The 16,816-nt window shown below is 46.2% G+C and overlaps 1 protein-coding gene and 2 long non-coding RNA genes across 9 annotated transcripts in view; 1 reads left to right on the top strand and 2 right to left on the bottom strand.

The window, feature by feature from the left end:
• LOC111771870 (uncharacterized) overlaps positions 1 to 1,153 on the bottom strand; it is a 25,746-nt gene extending 24,593 nt beyond the window's left edge. For 2 of the 3 annotated variants that reach the window (XR_002805762.2, XR_011441178.1), the window contains exon 1: positions 888 to 1,153. This is a non-coding gene — a long non-coding RNA (uncharacterized lncRNA). The remainder of the gene's footprint in view (positions 1 to 887) is intronic. The other variant, XR_002805649.2, reaches the window with a different exon arrangement.
• E2F8 (E2F transcription factor 8) lies at positions 718 to 16,816 on the top strand. Of its 5 annotated transcripts, none has more exons than XM_014741867.3 (14): positions 718 to 1,010; positions 2,190 to 2,316; positions 4,123 to 4,401; positions 4,769 to 4,925; positions 6,574 to 6,888; positions 7,111 to 7,272; positions 8,959 to 9,096; positions 9,486 to 9,536; positions 10,074 to 10,277; positions 10,832 to 10,919; positions 11,176 to 11,707; positions 15,043 to 15,175; positions 15,293 to 15,687; positions 16,051 to 16,816. In XM_014741867.3, the coding sequence occupies exons 2-14, from the start codon at positions 2,302 to 2,304 to the stop codon at positions 16,231 to 16,233; spliced, it is 2,652 nt and encodes an 883-aa protein (XP_014597353.1). In that variant the 5' UTR covers positions 718 to 1,010; positions 2,190 to 2,301; the 3' UTR covers positions 16,234 to 16,816. The 5 variants fall into 5 exon arrangements, with proteins under 5 accessions (XP_014597353.1, XP_070131042.1, XP_023490523.1 ...); XM_023634755.2 differs by lacking the exon at positions 718 to 1,010 and adding an exon at positions 1,418 to 1,860; XM_023634756.2 differs by lacking the exon at positions 718 to 1,010 and adding an exon at positions 1,458 to 2,062.
• On the bottom strand, positions 1,629 to 3,450 carry LOC102150989 (uncharacterized). Its single transcript, XR_002805767.2, has 2 exons — positions 3,336 to 3,450; positions 1,629 to 2,044 (listed from the first exon to the last, which is right to left on the bottom strand). It is a non-coding gene; the product is annotated as an uncharacterized lncRNA (long non-coding RNA).

Here is a 16,816-nt window from a genome sequence, read left to right as displayed (position 1 = left end):
CCAACGATCAGCCCCGGCCTCGGTTTCCCCGTCTGCAAAACGAGGGCGCTGGGCTAGAGCGCCTCCCAATCCTACTATTAAATTAGAACTCTACAATATTCCATGCTGAAGCTGCCGAGGCTCGGAAACCGGAAAAAGAGGGGAAAGCGAGGGAAGACCACAGGGAGGGGATAGGGAGGAGCGGGTGGGAGACCAGGAGAGAGAAGACGGGCGGACGCCCGAAACAGGCTTGGCGAGTTTTCAACCTTACGCCTGCTGCTCCCACACCTGAGTTCTCACGTCTCGGCCAAGACCCCGCGCCCATCGAGTTTGGGCACCAGTTGGCCAAGATTCTCCCTCCACACACCGATTTCTAGAAGCCCTGGAGCAGACGGTGGGCGGCACAGTAATGCAGGCCACGGATGGAAGGGGAAAGTGTCCCGGCTGGGGTTCGAAGGGCAGGTGAGTGGATCTGGGGCCGGCCAAGGGAAAAGACGGCCCCAGGTTGGGGATCGCAGGGCGCCGGCGTCCAGCCTGCGCGTCCCGGGCGAACCAAACTTCATTCCCCAACTTTGAGGAGGGGAGGGGGTGTTTGCAAAAAAAAAAAAAGGAAAAGAAAATTGCTGAACTTTCCCCCAACTCTGCCTTGGGGGCGGGACCGGAGGGCGGCGCCTGAACCCTGATTCGCCGACGGCTCCGGTCCGGTGGCTCGGATTGGTGCGCGGGTTCCGGGGCCGGGAAGAGCGGGCGTGGGGGAGGGGAGCGGCCCTCCCAGCCCGCGGGATCGGCTCGCGCCGGGAGCGGGTTAATTTCAAATCGGGGGCTTGACTGCTCCTGGACGGCCACGCTCCCTCTGCCCGCCCGCCGGCCCGCCAGTCCCGGTCCAGGCGTTCCCCTCCGGCACCCACCTCGGCGCGGCATAGGGACCGACTGACGGCCCGACACGCGGGCTCCCGGGCCTGAGCGGGGAAGGGGTGCCGAGGAGTCCCCGCTCAGCTCCCGCAGGCTCCAACCGTGAGGTGGACTGACAGGTCAGCGGGACGCAAGGGGATGCGGTGCCTGGCCGGCTCGGCACCGGGAGAGGGCTCGGGAGGGCGGCGGCGGCGGCGGCCGTTTCCCGCCTCTCGCTCCGCCGGGGGCCGTGGAGGGAGGAGCTGAGCTCCCGCGCAGAAGGGAGGGGGCGAGCGAGGGGGTGGGGCGGGGATGTCGTGGTTCCGGGCGCGGCTTTGCCCGCGCTCAAGCCCCGCGCAGCTAAGGGGCGGCGCCGGCCACGGTCCGGCTTTCCGCGCCAAATTTTTAAATCGAAGGCGGACGGTCCGGACCCGCCCCTGGCGCCGCCAACCAATCGCAGGCCGGCGGCCTGCTCTCTGATTGGTCGAGGCTCGTTGCCCTGGAAACCGCGAGGATGCTGTCCGGAACTGCCTGGCAGGCGGCGCGCGCACTCGGCCCGGGGGGAGGGGCAGTTGGCCGGGCTAAGGGGGAAGAGCGCCCGGCGCGGAGCTGGCGGCGGCAGGGCGGCGGTACCTGTTTGCCTTACAAGGGAAATGCAGCCTTCCTGGAGGGGTCCGACATCGTGGCATGAACTGACCACCCGAACAGCCAATACATAGCGCTTTGCATCTTTAAGGAAGTCTTCAAAAAAAGAAAACTTAATCATAAGGCGCTCTTTAAATGTCCAGATTACCTTTGAAGCTTAAGGACTGAAGTTGGAAGTTTCCTATCAAGCTATTTCCCAAAACTTTACTGCTGAGCCTATGCACGTGTGTCAGGGGAGAAATTCAGGCATCCAGATGCAGACTTTTATCCAGATACTTGGGGTGGTGTCTGCCCGGCCGGAACCTGGGCTCAGGCGCATAGTCCCGAGCCCTGATCTGTGAACAGGTGGGTGCTCGTGCCTTGCTACAGTCCCTTTGGTGGGGTCCGCAGAATGGCCTGCCCTCTCTCAAGGTGGAAGAGGGCTGTCACTGGAAATTCTGTGGTTTGCTTGAAGTCTCATGACGGCGGATCGGTTTCCTGGAGGAATTTACTGGCCTTTGATAGAGTCCTCTGCCCAGCGGGGCTATCTCTGGTCAGGGAATAAAACGTACGTTTAGTTTGTCAGTATTTGTTAGTCTTTGTTTCAGTAGCCTGTGGTGTCCCTCTAGGAATTTTCAATAGCTCTCCTGCTTTTATTTTTCTTTAACTTTTTCCATTTCCTTTTTTCTTTAAAGATATTAAACTTTTTAATAGAATTGATTGGACTACTTGAACCATCCGAATATTGGGAAGAACTCCAGATTTTTCATTTTTAAAGAAACTCTAAATGTATGAGAAATTTACAGAATGGAGGACGAAAAGGTACCTTTTTAACTTCAGTATTCATCCTTGCAGTGATAAATGCAATATCATCCTGATTTAACCCCATAAGTTTCAACATCTGTTATCTTTTTAATGCTGCTTCTGTTTTTAGGGAGCCTCTGTAAAAACCCAGAAGGAAGGGAAATTTAATTTTTGAAGAGGGGCAGAGTTGCCCAGAGTTAAAGTAACCTTTCTAGTTTTTAATGATTTGGTGGAAGTCTCAAAGAGATAAGCAGAGAGAAAAGGTGCTTTTAAGAATACTACTAATTAGTTGCATTACAATATTTCTGAGAATTCTTGAACAGCAGGAATTCAGAAAGAGCGTTTGATGTGATTTGAGATTGGATTTCTTTTTAAGATAATTTTCTACAAAAGCACCAGCTTCTTTAACTATGGGGGGCACAAACGCTGTTTGCGAGATAAATATTTTGTAAAATTACAGAAGAATTGTCAGTAGGAGTATCTTGATTAGTGTCCAACTACTGATAGGTTAAAAAAAATGATACATGCAAATTTCCTATAAGTTTTAGATATTAGTCAAATAGGAAAATTGCTGTTGTTTCTGATAGTCTGAGGCAAAGGACAGCAGCTTTTAGAATAGTCCCATTTTTGGCTCAGTACTCTCAGATGCACATGCCCAGGAGGGTCCCCATTGGCTCCATCACACTGACTTCCATGTAAGGGCACCGTAGCTGGACTGAGGAAGTTTGGGTTCAAGTCCTGTGCGACCTCATCTTAGCCTGGGTATCCTCTTCTGCAGATGGGGCTACAGGATTTGGTGAAAATACAAATGGAAAAGCACTTGATAAATCCTAAGGAGTCATAGACATATAAAATAGTCCCATTAATCTTTGTTCCTAAAATCATTGAGGAATTAGTGAGTCTCTCTATTCTTTCACTTATTGCCATTCCAAGCATTTTCTTTAAAATAGATACAGATAGGAAGAAGGAAGTCCCCAGTGTCTAAAAGTAGAAGAAACATAATCCGCGTGAGTCTTATTTACGAATTGCTCATTTACCCTCTTCTGTCTCGGTGGCAGCCCCGCCTCTTTCGGGAACTAGCTTCGTCATCTTGGGTAACAAATTTTGCTTCTCTGGGCTCCGTTTTCTCCATCTGTAAAGCGAAGGGCTTAGATAGTCAAGGCATAGACTTTTCTGGTCAGAAATCCTGCTCTTAGGCACTCTGGATTTTCTCCCTGCTGGACTTTGCCAACAAGTCTGACCTTATGTTAGCCCTCACCCTTGTCTCCTTGGCTCTCTGACTCTCCCATGTCAGTGCTGGTTTATTGAGCACCACTGCATGCACCCATTGTGCTAGCTGGATACACAGATGGATGGGACATGGTTTCTGCTATGGAGTTACTTATTATAGCGTCATGAATAAAAGTCGCTCCTAGGAGATAGGGATCACTTAAAATTGTCAGACCTGTTAGGGGAAGCTGAGTGACAGCATTTGGGGACTCTCTATACTCTCTTTGCAACTCTTCTCCAATCTAAAATTATTTCAAAATAAAATGTTAAAAATTATCTCTTAAAGATTTTTTTTTTAAATTCTTGGAACAGAGCATGAAAAAATTTATGTCTGTGCTTTGCTGCAAAATTAAAAATGGGCAGTTTAGCTATTCGAATGGACAATAAGTGCCAAGTGCTCACGAGAATACAGTTACTAATTTAAACAACTCCACAACCTGATGAGGCATTTTTTTCCTTAGCAATATTCTATTTATTGTCCAATTTCTAGAGTCGAAAGCTATCTGAGAAATCCTGTTTTACAATGGATTTAATGATTTACTTGTTTTAAACCAGGAAAATCTCTTTTTTGAGCCACATAAAAGGGGACTGATGAAAACACCTCTGAAAGCATCCACGGCAGTGAATTTACCGTTGCCGGAGAGCCAGCCGGACTTCGGCCCTTTAACCACGCCCACCAAGCCCAAGGAAATCGCCCATGGAGAACCCTGGACGCCAACAGCCAACCTGAAAATGCTCATCAGTGCCGCGAGCCCTGAGATCCGCAGCAGAGACGAGAAAAGGGGGTTGTTTGACAACAGAAATGAATTACCTGAGGCCAAAGATTCTTTACACGTAGGTTCGCAGAGGAGCCGGTGGAGATTGGGGTTGTGGGGCGGCTGGAAGCTTTTGGGGAAGTGCCGGCAATATAAATCATCGCCACCCACAGACTTACCAGCCTCCTTCAGAGCGCCGGAAAGGTTTGGACCCCATCAAACATAGCCCTGAGAACTCTGAACCTTTGGCTTGTTTTCAGTTCAGGCTTCCCTTTCAGATCTTCCAAACAGTTTATACTGGCTCCCCACCTTCCCCCCAGCCCCCAAATTTTGCAGCTATTAATGCAAAGTACGTGTATATGTATCACTTATCGACTGCAGGTGCCCTGAATAAATCTGTCAAACTTTATTTCAGAATAAGCCGTTATTCACCGCTTCCTTTGTAGGAACACTTATCTGGAGACGAATATGAGAAATCCCAACCGAGTCGAAAGGAGAAAAGTTTAGGATTGTTGTGTGTTAAGTTCTTAGAGCGCTATCCGGAGTATCCCAACCTTGCTCTGAATAATGACATTTGTCTCGACGAAGTGGCCGGGGACCTTAGTAAGTATGCACAGAGCTCCCCAAAACCGTTGCTAATTAAAGGAACTTTATAGACACTCCTTCAGACCCACGCTCGTCTGGCCAGTGTTTGTAATGAGACAGATAAGGCCACAGGGAAGTTATAACTCTCTAAAGCCCCGTTAATTTAAGAATAAAGGCATATAGTTTCCAATTCCAGTGAGTCTTAGAAGCAAAACGTCACCATGGAGATTGTTTCTGACTGCGTTTCAAAAGCTCTGAAGCTTTAAAGCAAGGCAACATTGTTTGATGACTTGTTTCATAAACAGCTACAACTCTGCAGCTCATCTTGTTTCTCATTGAAGAGCCAGGCTGCAGAATAGTTTCGACCCGTTTATGGTGAAAATCGCCTTCTGTGCGTGGGAGCAGGGCACAGACGCTCCCTGCAGCTCAGCGCTATTCTGAGGACCAGTGTTTGCTGAGTGTTTTGTTTGGCAAAAGTTACTACGTCCCCTTGCCCCCTTTTACTCCTAACATCATAGACTCAAATCTAGTTATAGCTAAAAAAAAGGATCTGTAGCAAATTGGGGGTACCTTCGGGGTCATGAAAATATCATAATCTGAAACGATGATGAGATATGCAGGCTGTTTTAATATATAACCACCAGGCATGAAGAAAGTTTTGCCTTTCTAATACTTGTATATAAACATCAACTTTGTTTTACATTTTAAGAACATGCCATTTAGATTCATCTATTCACATACACTGCATTGTAGCCATGTGGGATGTACCCTTTAGTTGAGCAGGTATCTATTGATCACCTACTGGGTGCCAGGAAATGTAACAGCTTGGGATAGCATCCTGAACAAAAAGAACCAAATCGCTGCTCTCAGGGAACCTGCATTCTAATGGGGGCAATCGATAATATGCAGACGGTGATGATAATGTATGTTAGAAGGTAACAAGTGCTGTGGAAAAAGATGTAGACCAGGGCGCAAGGGGGTCAGGAGTGCTGGGGGCGTGCTTTCCAATTTTAAATTAAGTGGTCAGGTCCGGCCTCAGTGACTCGGTGACAAGGACTTGAAAGAATCGAGGCAGAAGGCTGTGAGCACGCGGGAGAGGGATTCCAGACAGAAGGGACAGCCCAGGACAAAGGCCTTCAGGCAAGGGCATATCTGGCAGGGTCCAGGAACAGCAAGAAATCTCAGCACCTTGTCCCTATCATATGACAGCTGTGTGTGTGTGTGTGTGTGTGTGTGTGTGTGTGTGTGTGTGTGTGTTGGGGACTAATATAAGAAACAGTTGTAAAGTGTGGGATTTAAAGTATTAAAGACTTGGCCTTGCCACTTACTGGCTCTGTGCCTCAGGATGAGCTCCTCAGCCAGCCTGAGTCTCTATTTCCCCATCATTAAAGTGTGGATAATAATACCTACTTCACAAGTTAAGGGTAAAAATTTCCAAAAGCTGTATGACACGTAGTAGGCCCTCCATAAATGTCCCCTTTCTGATTCATATTAACCTTGTTTGTCCCCTTTGAGAGCAGGGACTTGTCCTTCTCATCTTCACACTCTTTTGTCGAACGTAAAGAAAGCTATAGCACCCAGCATATATAGCATAATAAAACATTCTGTTCTGCACGTATGACAAAACCTGATCCTGTCGTAACGTACAATCGCTCGTTCTTTGTAGAGGTGGAGCGTCGACGCATTTACGACATCGTGAACGTCCTAGAGAGTTTACACATGGTGAGCCGCCTCGCCAAAAACAGGTACACTTGGCACGGGCGACATAATCTCAACCAAACCCTGCAGGCTTTGAAGAGCACCGCGGAGAAGAACAGGTACGCCAAGCAGATTATGATGATCAAAAAGAAAGAATACGAACAAGAGTTTGACTTTACTAAGGGTTGCAGTATAGAGGATCATATCGTCAAAGACGACACCGACCAAAATGGACAACCAGACGTGTGTTTTGTCGAACTCCCCGGAATGGAATTTCGGGCAGGTGAGAGATGGCCTTGAAAAGCACAGGCTGCCTGGCCCTCCTCGTGGGTCTAAAGAAAAGGGTCCTCAGGGAACGCTGCTCTAAAGCTACAGCTGCCTGTCACGTTAAAACGCTGCAGTTGTCAACCGTATGATCACTTTGTGGTATTTTTAGCCTTGTTACTTTAGAAGTCGCATGTCCCTTCATGAATTTTAATTCTCTAATCCTCATCCTTCTCCAAAGCTTCTGTAAACAGCCGCAAAGAGAAGTCTTTAAGAGTGATGAGCCAGAAATTCGTGATGCTGTTTTTGGTGTCAACGCCTCAGATAGTAAGCCTAGAAATTGCTGCCAAGATTTTAAATGGGGAGGACCACGTGGAAGATTTGAATAAAAGCAAGTTTAAAAGTAAGTGTCATGACTGCCATGGACTTTTGGACCTATGCGCAAAGAAGAAAATCAGTTACAAACTGATTTCCAAGTCCATTCACTATATAAACAGATCATCTGTAATTATGCTTTTGTCTTCACTGCTCCCCCAGAAGCCATGATAGTACTGCTTTTGCTGACTTATAGAACTCAAAGATATGTATATAACTTCTCCTATTTGTCTGACACTTTGGCTTAGAAACAGTTCCTCAAAAGTTACCTCATTTGATGCTGTAACATTGCCCACATTTTACGCGGATCGACCCGGGTGCCTGAATGCTAAATGAGCAGTAATTGGAAAGTGGGCCTGGAACCCAGGTCTCCGCTCTTTCCACTGACTCTCAGATGTAATGGTATAAACAACTTCTAAAATTATGCCCAGAAGCGACCTGCAGCACAGTTGGTTTGCCATTCTGAAAGAGCGGTTTTAGCCAGACTGCCTGCTCTAAGTTGGAAGGGACCATTGACTGGGTTCCTAATGCAGACTCTGCCCCCGCCTCCGTAACAGACTCTGCAGGAACCCCCACAAAGAGGAATAGAGAAAGGGTGTGGACGGAAGTGCTCAGCAGATGGGGAGGGGCCTGCTGCACGCCCATCTCTCCTGAGAGCGTTAACAAACCTCCCAGTAGGGCCAGAGGCCAGCCTGAACACGGGTCACTTGAGGGACCTGGCTGTGTGGTGAGGAAGAACCACCCCCCAGCAACAGCAGAGGCTGTGAGGAACGTCTGGGAGCTGCCACACAGACTCCTCCCCATGCCTGTGAAGCTGTACGAGTCCCATGAAGGTATATTCAGACATCCCCACGTTGAAAGTGTCTCTATAAAGACAAAATTAAGGAGACAGTAGGGGCAATAATGCTGTAATTGGATCCGGAGATGTGCAACTTCAGAATCCACACGTCCTGATGCTACTGGTGGGCTGCCTGCTTTTTCAGAGTCACCAGGGTTCAGCTCTCTGTTTCGCTGGTTGCTCAGAGCCTTAGAAGCTATTCCAGGAACTGCATATGTGTAATTTGCTACATCCCCAGGTAATTCAGAAACTTCTGGCATGAGGTTTCTGTGAAGAAGGGGCTTGATGTGTTATTTTGTACTATCAAGCTGGAAGTAAAGGCAGACTTTTTGTAACAAAACTTTTTAAGATATGTAAGATTTGAAGAATTAACAAATTGATGCATTGCATATTACACAAGAACAATATAAAAATTTATAAATTTTGATGGATCCTGGAATTTTCCATGCTTATGATATTAAGTAACCTTATTGTTATAAACTATCACAAGCAGGGAAGCGATGCTTTATTTCTTTCATTCATACAATTCTTCTGAATCCCCATTAGAAGATGCCCAGCAACGGTGACTTTTTATTTAAAAATCTGTGACGTAGTTCTCTACTGGGTGATCTCATTAAGTCATTTTTCTTTTTTCAACATGTGCTTTTGTCCTTTCAAAATTCAGGACCAGCAGTAACTGAGTCTTTTCAATATTTAAAACTATTTTTTGTCTTAATTAAAGCAGTATCACTGGAATAGCTGAAGAAGAGCCACGTTTCTCTGTCTGACATTGATGGTTAGGATAGCTTCTTCAATATACATGAAGTCCTTTTGAAGCGAAGTCCTCTGATCTTTCATTATTCCATTAAGCGGTGTATATGCTTTCTTTCTCCCCAGCGAAAATTAGGAGGTTGTATGATATAGCTAATGTTCTGAGAAGCCTGGACCTTATTAAGAAAGTTCACGTGACGGAGGAAAGAGGCCGAAAACCAGCTTTTAAGTGGATAGGCCCAGAAATCAGCCCCAATCCCAGTGGTATGTACTTGTTGCCTTTCGTTCTTTGCTTCACTATTTGGAATTAATGCACATTTGGCGATACTCTCCATTCCCTTTCCTGCCCACCCTCCCACCATGGCGCCTTTGTGAGGTGGTTGTGATTTGGGATATGACCTCAGAGGGAGGTCCTTTGGCACAGGGATTCACAGTGCAGACTCTAGGGCCCGACTGGCTGGGTTCCTGTCCCAGGCCCACAGTCTACCAGCTGAGAGACCTTGAGTCAATTGGTTAATGTCTCTGAGATGGGGGTGCATTTCTTAAGAAGTGCCTACCTGGTGGACTTGAGAGTGTCTTAGTCCGTTCAAAGTGCTGTAACAGAACACCATAGACTGGGCAGCTTATAAACATCAGACATTTCTTTCTCACAGATCTGGAGGTGGAGAAGTCCATGATCAAGGTGCCAGCAGATTCCGTGTCTGGTGAGGGCCCATTTTCTAGACAGCCATCTTTTTGTTGTAACCTCACATGGTGGAAGGGGACTAGGAGCTCCGTGGGGTCTCTTTTATACGAACACTAATCCCGTTCATAAGGGCTCGGCCCTTATGACCTAAGCACTTCTGTAAGACCCCACCTCCTGAGATATCACTTTGGGCATTAGGTTGCAACATATGAATTTTGGGGGAGACACAAACATTCAGTCCGTAGCAGTGAGAGTCACCATATTTCATCAGATTAAGGCTCCACTGATTTTAAGATGCATGATTTTTTATATATCAGAAAGAAAAACCACTTAGAATTACACTATGGCACACCACTGGTTATCAGAGACAGTAGTTTCAGAGATGTTAAGGTGTGAAATACTACCTCACAATTCATTCAATATGATAAACAAGATTTTGTATGTAAAGCCCTTAAAACAGTGTCAGGCACTTAGTCGGTCCTCTGTAACTGTGACCACTTCCATTCCTAAAACCATCTTAGAACTGCACTTAACACACTGCCCCTTTCTACTGCAGGCTGCAGCCCAGTCATTACTTTCACCTCCTCTGATCTGGAAGTGAGGCGGTCCTCAAAAGAGAACTGTGCCAAAAACCTCTTTTCCACCTGTGGGAAACCAAACTTTACTCGACACCAATCTCTTATCAAACTGGTAAAGAGCATAGAAAGTGATCGGAGAAAGATAAACTCTGCTCCCAGCAGCCCTGTCAAGACCAACAAAGGTATGTTTTCAATCATATCAGGGGTCTACTCAGAAGAATTCCTCTTTTTTTGAGGAAGGTTAGCCCTGAGCTAACTGCCACCAATCCTCTTTTTGCTGAGGAAGACTGGCCCTGAGCTAACATCCACACCCATCTTCCTCTACTTTTTTTTTTTTCATATGTGGGACGCCTACCACAGCATGGCTTTGCCAAGCGGTGCCATGTCCACACCCGGGATCCGAACCGGTGAACCCCGGGCCACCGAGAAGCAGAATGTGCGAACTTAACCGCTGTGCCACTGAGCCGGCCCCAAGAATTCCTTTTTATCCGACTTTTTCCACTTACTTGATCCCTACGGGACTTGTTAGAGAATTGTTTCAATATCCATATCCCCAAACCTCTTGAAGCCTAACTTACACATGAATTAAAGGATAAGAAGTAATTTGTGGGGTTTGTCATTTAATAGCTGTGTGATTTTGAGGGGTGGTGCATGGTTTCTGTTCTTTTGACTTAGTGATGTTTCATCTGTATGATTCATTTTTGCTTTAACCACCCCCCCCCTTCTTTTTTACCAGCTGAGAGTTCTCAGAATTCTGCACCCTTCCAAAGTAAAATGGCTGACCCCACAGCTATTTGCAAAATGCAGTTAGAAGAGCAATCAAGGTAGGTTGCAATGCTCCTTAGTGGCAGGACGCATTCCTCTGACCTTGCCTCATTAGGCTTGCTGACTTTATGTAAGAAGAGGCACTAGCCTTGGAAACCAGTGAGATAATCTTTCTATAACTCATATGCAATCATTACAGAAACTACCTGCTAGTTTCATAAAAGCGTGGCTTCAATTTGGGGAAATCTCAAGTGCTAGAACAATTTTAGAGAAAATGTGTTTCCGTGGTATCATGTTTTAAATCTTGTCTTTTAGTGAACCTAGAAACAAAGTGAAAGTACAACTGGCAAGATCTGGGCCTTGCAAACCAGTGGCCCCTCTGGACACCCCAGTGAATGCTGAGCTGGAACTGATGGCATCATCCCTCACCCAGTCCCTGGGGGTGGTCCCCCTGCTCCCCAGCCCACTGTCATCGGCGGTGCCCGTGATCCTACCTCAGGCCCCTTCGGGCCCACCCTATGCCATCTACTTGCAGCCTGCCCATGCCCAAAGCATGACGCCACCCCAGGGTCTAAGCCCGACAGTCTGCTCCACTCCCTCCTCTAAAGCTACAAGATCAAAAGACCCTGCAGATGCCACCACCGAGAAGGCAGCCAAGGATACCGCAAAGCCCAGTGCCTCCACCAGACCTGGAAGCTTGCTGCCAGTGCCAGAGAGACAAGGTACAAAGAACCGAGACAGGGAGCCTGCTAGAGAAAGAGGCTCCAAGAGGGCAAGCGTGTTCGAGGACAGTGCTTCCAAAAAGAAATTTAAAGAAGACCTAAAAGGACTTGAAAACGTCTCTGCGGTAAGTACAGCCTTAAACTGTGCACAGCTTTGGAAAGTCCCCAATTGATTAGAGGAGAATTTGGTGGCTTGTGACATTTAGCAGAGCAAAGAGCAGCCTCTCAGGAAATGAGGAACTGTTCCTTAGTATCCACAGTCCAAACAAGGCCCCAGACAACTAATCCCCTGGCTGCGATGGTGGCGGGGACATTTTTAACCTTTGGAGGAAGGGATTATTTGCTTCTTTAAAAGCACTGTGGGTGGTTGTCCGTAAGTCCATTTCTCTGTCACATGCTGGAATGCAAACACCTGTCGTGAAAGTCTTAAATAATTTACAAGTAGACGTAACCCCAAACGAACGGATGGATGCATAGGGTTCCTGTAACTCCTGCTTTCTGAGTCATTACCTAATGTTTGTTTGATGTCATGTAACTGGCATCTGTTGCCTCCAAGATAAATTGCTTCCCATGTTTTTACTTTCTAACCTAAGATTTAAACCAAACTTTCTATTTTGTGTAAATAGAAAAATCGAACTGACCTTGGCAAATTGTAGGTATATTTGATGCATTGGTTTCTAAGGATTTTGATGTTCTAGATAATTTGTTTCCTGGGTGGAGTTTAGTTCAGGAAGAAATTAGCATCTACCGGATGCCACCCACCTACTGGACATCAGAAGCATTAGGCATGTTTACATACATGATCTCATTTTCCTCCCTTAGGACAGTTAACGTAGGAACGGCGTTATTACCAAATAAATACCACTAACTGTGGAAGCAGAAGTTAATCTCTCATTTTGTCCCCGCTGTGCAGTTATGTTACTTCTCTACATCTTGTTTTCCACATCCATAGAGAATTTGTTCCACAGTTTTTCCATATCCTCCACTGGGTATAAAGCACCATGCTCTGGATCAAATCAAACCTGGCACCTGCCCTTGGTGCCAGTTGCTTTTGAGGACCTGCCCCAGGGCCATGTTACAGCTTTTGTGAGGTTATTACATGACCATCTACATAAAGGGGTTTTTGATCCTTTTAAGGCACCGAATAAGCTGAAGGATATTATCTGTAACTATTATTAAGGAGGCTTTAGAGTTTGTCAAATATTCCCTGAGGATGGCCTCATGGTAACCGTTCAAAACATCTATTATCTAAGCATAGTATCATTTGGCATTTAATATACATGCTGGGGGAAAATCACAAGGCTCGAGCTTGATTCGATATTCTGGGAGGTCCTTAATCTCTGGGCGAATGGGTATGATTTGATAATGGTCTCCTGTTGCTCGCTCAGCTGTTCAGGGTTAGGGTTTCCAGCGGATAGGTTTTCCACGTCCCCTTGCTTCTTTTTTCATCTCTACAACTTCATTTTGACGATTTCTTTTTAGCACTGACCGAGCAGAACCAAGAAAGTAAGAGAGCATGTGTTAACTCATTCAACAAACATTTACTAAGAATCTACACTTCTGGGGGTGGAGAGAAGACAGTACACAAATAAACACAAAGGTATCAGGTACTGAATGATAAGACCTATAGTGAAAACAAAACAGGATGCTGTGATAGGCAGAGGGAGGAAGAGGCCACTGTCGGCCAGATGAGATGACATGCGAGTCAAAATATGTCAGATTCCTTCATCTTGCTAATTTAATAGTTCTAATTTTTAGATAAAAGGAATTGGCATTATAGGTTGAAAGACTTTGTGATGAATGTAGTTTGTAGGAAATTGAAAAATAATTATGAGTACTACAGATTTTACTGAAGATTTTAAAGAGTTTAACCAGCAGCCAGAAAAGCTTTTACCACAAGAGTATGATTAAAAACAGCAAAGAGCAGCTGTTTGTAAAATGCCTGAATTCACCCCTTAAAAATTCTCTATTCCTGCAGCTTTCAAGGAACCTACTGGTAAAGGCATTGAACAGTACCAAGCGTCTAAAAAACAAAATTAAAAGTTTGTGGTACATTGTGGATTCTGAATTCACTGGTTCCCAAGGAAAAGATGGTGCCTGTTAACAGCTAGATCGAAGTGTAGACGGTTGTTTTGACAATGACGAGAAGAAAGATCTGGAGGAAGATAAGAGGAGGGGCCCCTGCTTTACAAGAGTTGCTTTTAGCTTTTTTCAGTCCTGCCCGTGTAAGGCTGAGGCCGACTTCCCAGGCAGCACAGCCACCCCTGCAGGCTGTCTCTGTTTGGTGAAGTACAGCGATCCCGCAGCCACGGGGGACACACACTACCGAACGTTCTGGCCATTTCTGTTTGGAATATAACTTTATTGCCTAAAACTGTTCTCTGTGACGGTTGGGTCTCTAACGTGAGTTAATTAATTCTCTTTTTTATCTGCAGTTTTTGAACTCTGGTGCCCTGCCCTTTCATTTGTATATTATAAGAGTGTTCTCTTTGGTATCATTAGAACCTAAAGTACTAGAAAAAAATCTTTAGTTGTCTAATTCCTTTGTTCTAAATCGAGGGTCAGCAAACATTTTCTGTGAAGAACTGGATTATTTTTGCCTTTGCGGGCCATATGGGCTCTCTTCAACTCTGCCATTGTACAAAGATTAAAAAGCAGCTAGACGCTACATAAGTGAACGGGCGTGGCTGTGTTCCGGTACAATTTTGTTTACAGAAACAGCCCGGAGGTGGATTTTGGCCCATGGTTTGGCAACCCCCTTCTCTAAATCAACATTTGTTAAAATGTTTTCCTTGAATACCAACACGACTAAAAATTTAGTTACCAAGTAGCTTGGGAAATGCGACATGCTGATGCCCCCCTGGCGATTTACAATGCATACCCTCGTGAAAGTCCCTCAGAAATTCCCCAGTAAAGACACCATTTTCCTTGGTTTAATTCTGCATTTCCCACACACGTTTGACCGTGATTCAAGTAGAGCCTCTTTGCATCCATGGAACTAGGGTCCCTCAGGATACTTTTTTGGGAAACACCGTTCTACATAATTCAAGAACAGTCAGATAAAGACAGGGCAGTGCCATTGTGGTGTCCAGCTGCATTGAACCTGGTCCTGACAGCACCCCGTCATAGCGAGAAGTCTGAGAGTAGGAGATAGGATGGCAGTGTCGGGGTGTCGAGGGGGGGGGGCGTGCTGGTGAGTCCTACCCCTAAGCAGATCAGTGCCAGCTTTAGGACGCTTCCTAAGACCATGCATGGCATTTCAGACACACATGGTTGGTGTTATTCAGGAGAAGTGTTGGAATGGGAGGGAGGGGTAAGGCCCACCCATGGCCCATCCCGTTGGGGGCTTTGGTCTAATGGGACAAACCACCACCAGGGGATATTAGTCCCGGCCGAGGCGCACGATCATCTTTCTTTCTGTATTTGTGTGTAAAATAAGCCCTTCCTCCTTGCTTTCTAGACCTTGTTCCCATCAGGATACCTAATCCCTCTCGCCCAGTGCCCATCCCTCGGGGCAGAGTCCATTTTGTCTAGTACGGAAAACTCAGGTACAGTTTCCCCAAACCACAGGATCTACAGCTCCCCAATCGCAGGTGAGTGCGTGGAAAACAACCCTTCCAACGTGGGTCACTCTCGAGTTCACTTTAGCCTTTCGAGCTTCTCGGACAAATGCCTGTGCTTTTAAGATATTTTGCCGCTTTTCTTTCCAGGTGTTATTCCAGTGACATCATCCGAACTCACTGGTGTTAATTTTCCCTCTTTCCCTGTGACGTCTTTCAAGCTAATGGTCTCGCCAACTCCCGTGGCAGCTGTCCCTGTCGGGAGCAGCACGGCTCTCACTTCGAGCCACGCCATTCCCGTCCAGAACCCAAGCTCAGCCATTGTCAACTTAACCCTGCAGCACTTGGGACTCATCCCCCCCGGTGTGCAGGTGTCCGCCAGCCCCGGGCCTGGGACCGTTCCCGTGTCTCCAAGAATAGAGGCTGTTAGTGTCGCCCCAGACAGCACGGGCACTCAGCAAGGACGGGCCACCCGGTACGACTCGCCAGTGCCAGGCCACAACCAACCGAATGGACAATCAGTTGCTGTGACAGGGGCACAACAGGTGAGAGTGTTTCCGTTCAATTCATGTTTTTCCTTAGGTCATCAAGTCCAAGTATCACTCTCAGGGGAGCTTACTTCCGCTTTTCTACTTGGGAAGGGATGGAAGAGTGAGGAGGTTGAAGGCTTGCCGTCTTCCCAAACCCAGGAAGAGGGCCCAAGGAGTCCTTATTGTCGGGTCATCGTGGGGTTTTTTTCTCGCCTTAACAAAAATAATTGAGAATGTAAAACTCACCCAGGCTTGCCTAGCCGATTTCAAGGCGAGCGAGGCTCCCGCCGTGTGCCTGGTCCAATCTTCTAAGACTGCCGGGGCAAGCCTATCTATGTGGGTTTGACTTCTTTCTTCCGTTCTTTTCTTTCCACTCAGCCTGTTCCTGTGACACCCAAAGGGTCACAATTAGTGGTGGAAAGTTTCTTCCGAACCCCAGGTGGACCAACAAAGCCAACAGGCTCAGCCTGCACGGATTCCGATGGTGCTAGTAAAACCTCTGTTGGAACACTCTTTGTCCCTCAGCGAAAACTGGAAGTCTCAACGGAGGATGCCCATTAATGGACAGACTGGGCTTCGTTCACTTTTCTAAAACGTTGTTTAATGGAGAAGATGTACTCAGACAGATTTGGAGAACACGTTCTCTGAAAATACTGTAGATACGTTGGGAGTTTACTTAATTTCAAACCAAACACTTATTTTCGTACTTATATATATATACACGCATATATATATATATATATTTGTATTAAGCTAAGTTCAGCCATCAGTCCTGCAAAATGAAAGTAAAATGTTGGACTAAGGTGTAGTAACTTCTGGGAGGAAAGGGTTCATTATTTCAACTGTGCCTATGCTATTATGCAAAGTAACTGTGTTAAAGTTTACATCTCCTTGAGTGAATATGTGACATGCCTAACGCAGCATTGTCTTAAACTTTGCACAAAGAAGATGCTGTGACATACAATGTTATATTTTTAAGTGAGAAGGCAATAGCTATATTTTTTGTAATTTCTTTAATCTGTTGTTGTTACAATATGTCTTTTTGTAAAGTTAGCAGCGATCCTCAATCAGGTCTATGGAAAAATTATTTATAAAATGTATTTTTAATCATAAGTTGTTCAAATTAAAACTTTTCTAAAATGTA

Source organism: Equus caballus, chromosome 7, assembly GCF_041296265.1.
Source record: "Equus caballus isolate H_3958 breed thoroughbred chromosome 7, TB-T2T, whole genome shotgun sequence".
Lineage (NCBI taxonomy): Eukaryota > Metazoa > Chordata > Mammalia > Perissodactyla > Equidae > Equus > Equus caballus.
Note: the sequence above shows the minus strand (reverse complement) of the source record. Positions and strands in the feature narration are given on the sequence as shown.

Bases quoted from the DNA above. Each gene is read 5' to 3' on its own strand.
- E2F8 (XM_014741867.3), top strand. The intron at 9,537-10,073 runs GTGAGGGCCCAT...TTTCTACTGCAG, and splicing joins GCCAGCAGATTCCGTGTCTG to GCTGCAGCCCAGTCATTACT. The intron at 15,176-15,292 runs GTGAGTGCGTGG...TTTTCTTTCCAG, and splicing joins CTACAGCTCCCCAATCGCAG to GTGTTATTCCAGTGACATCA.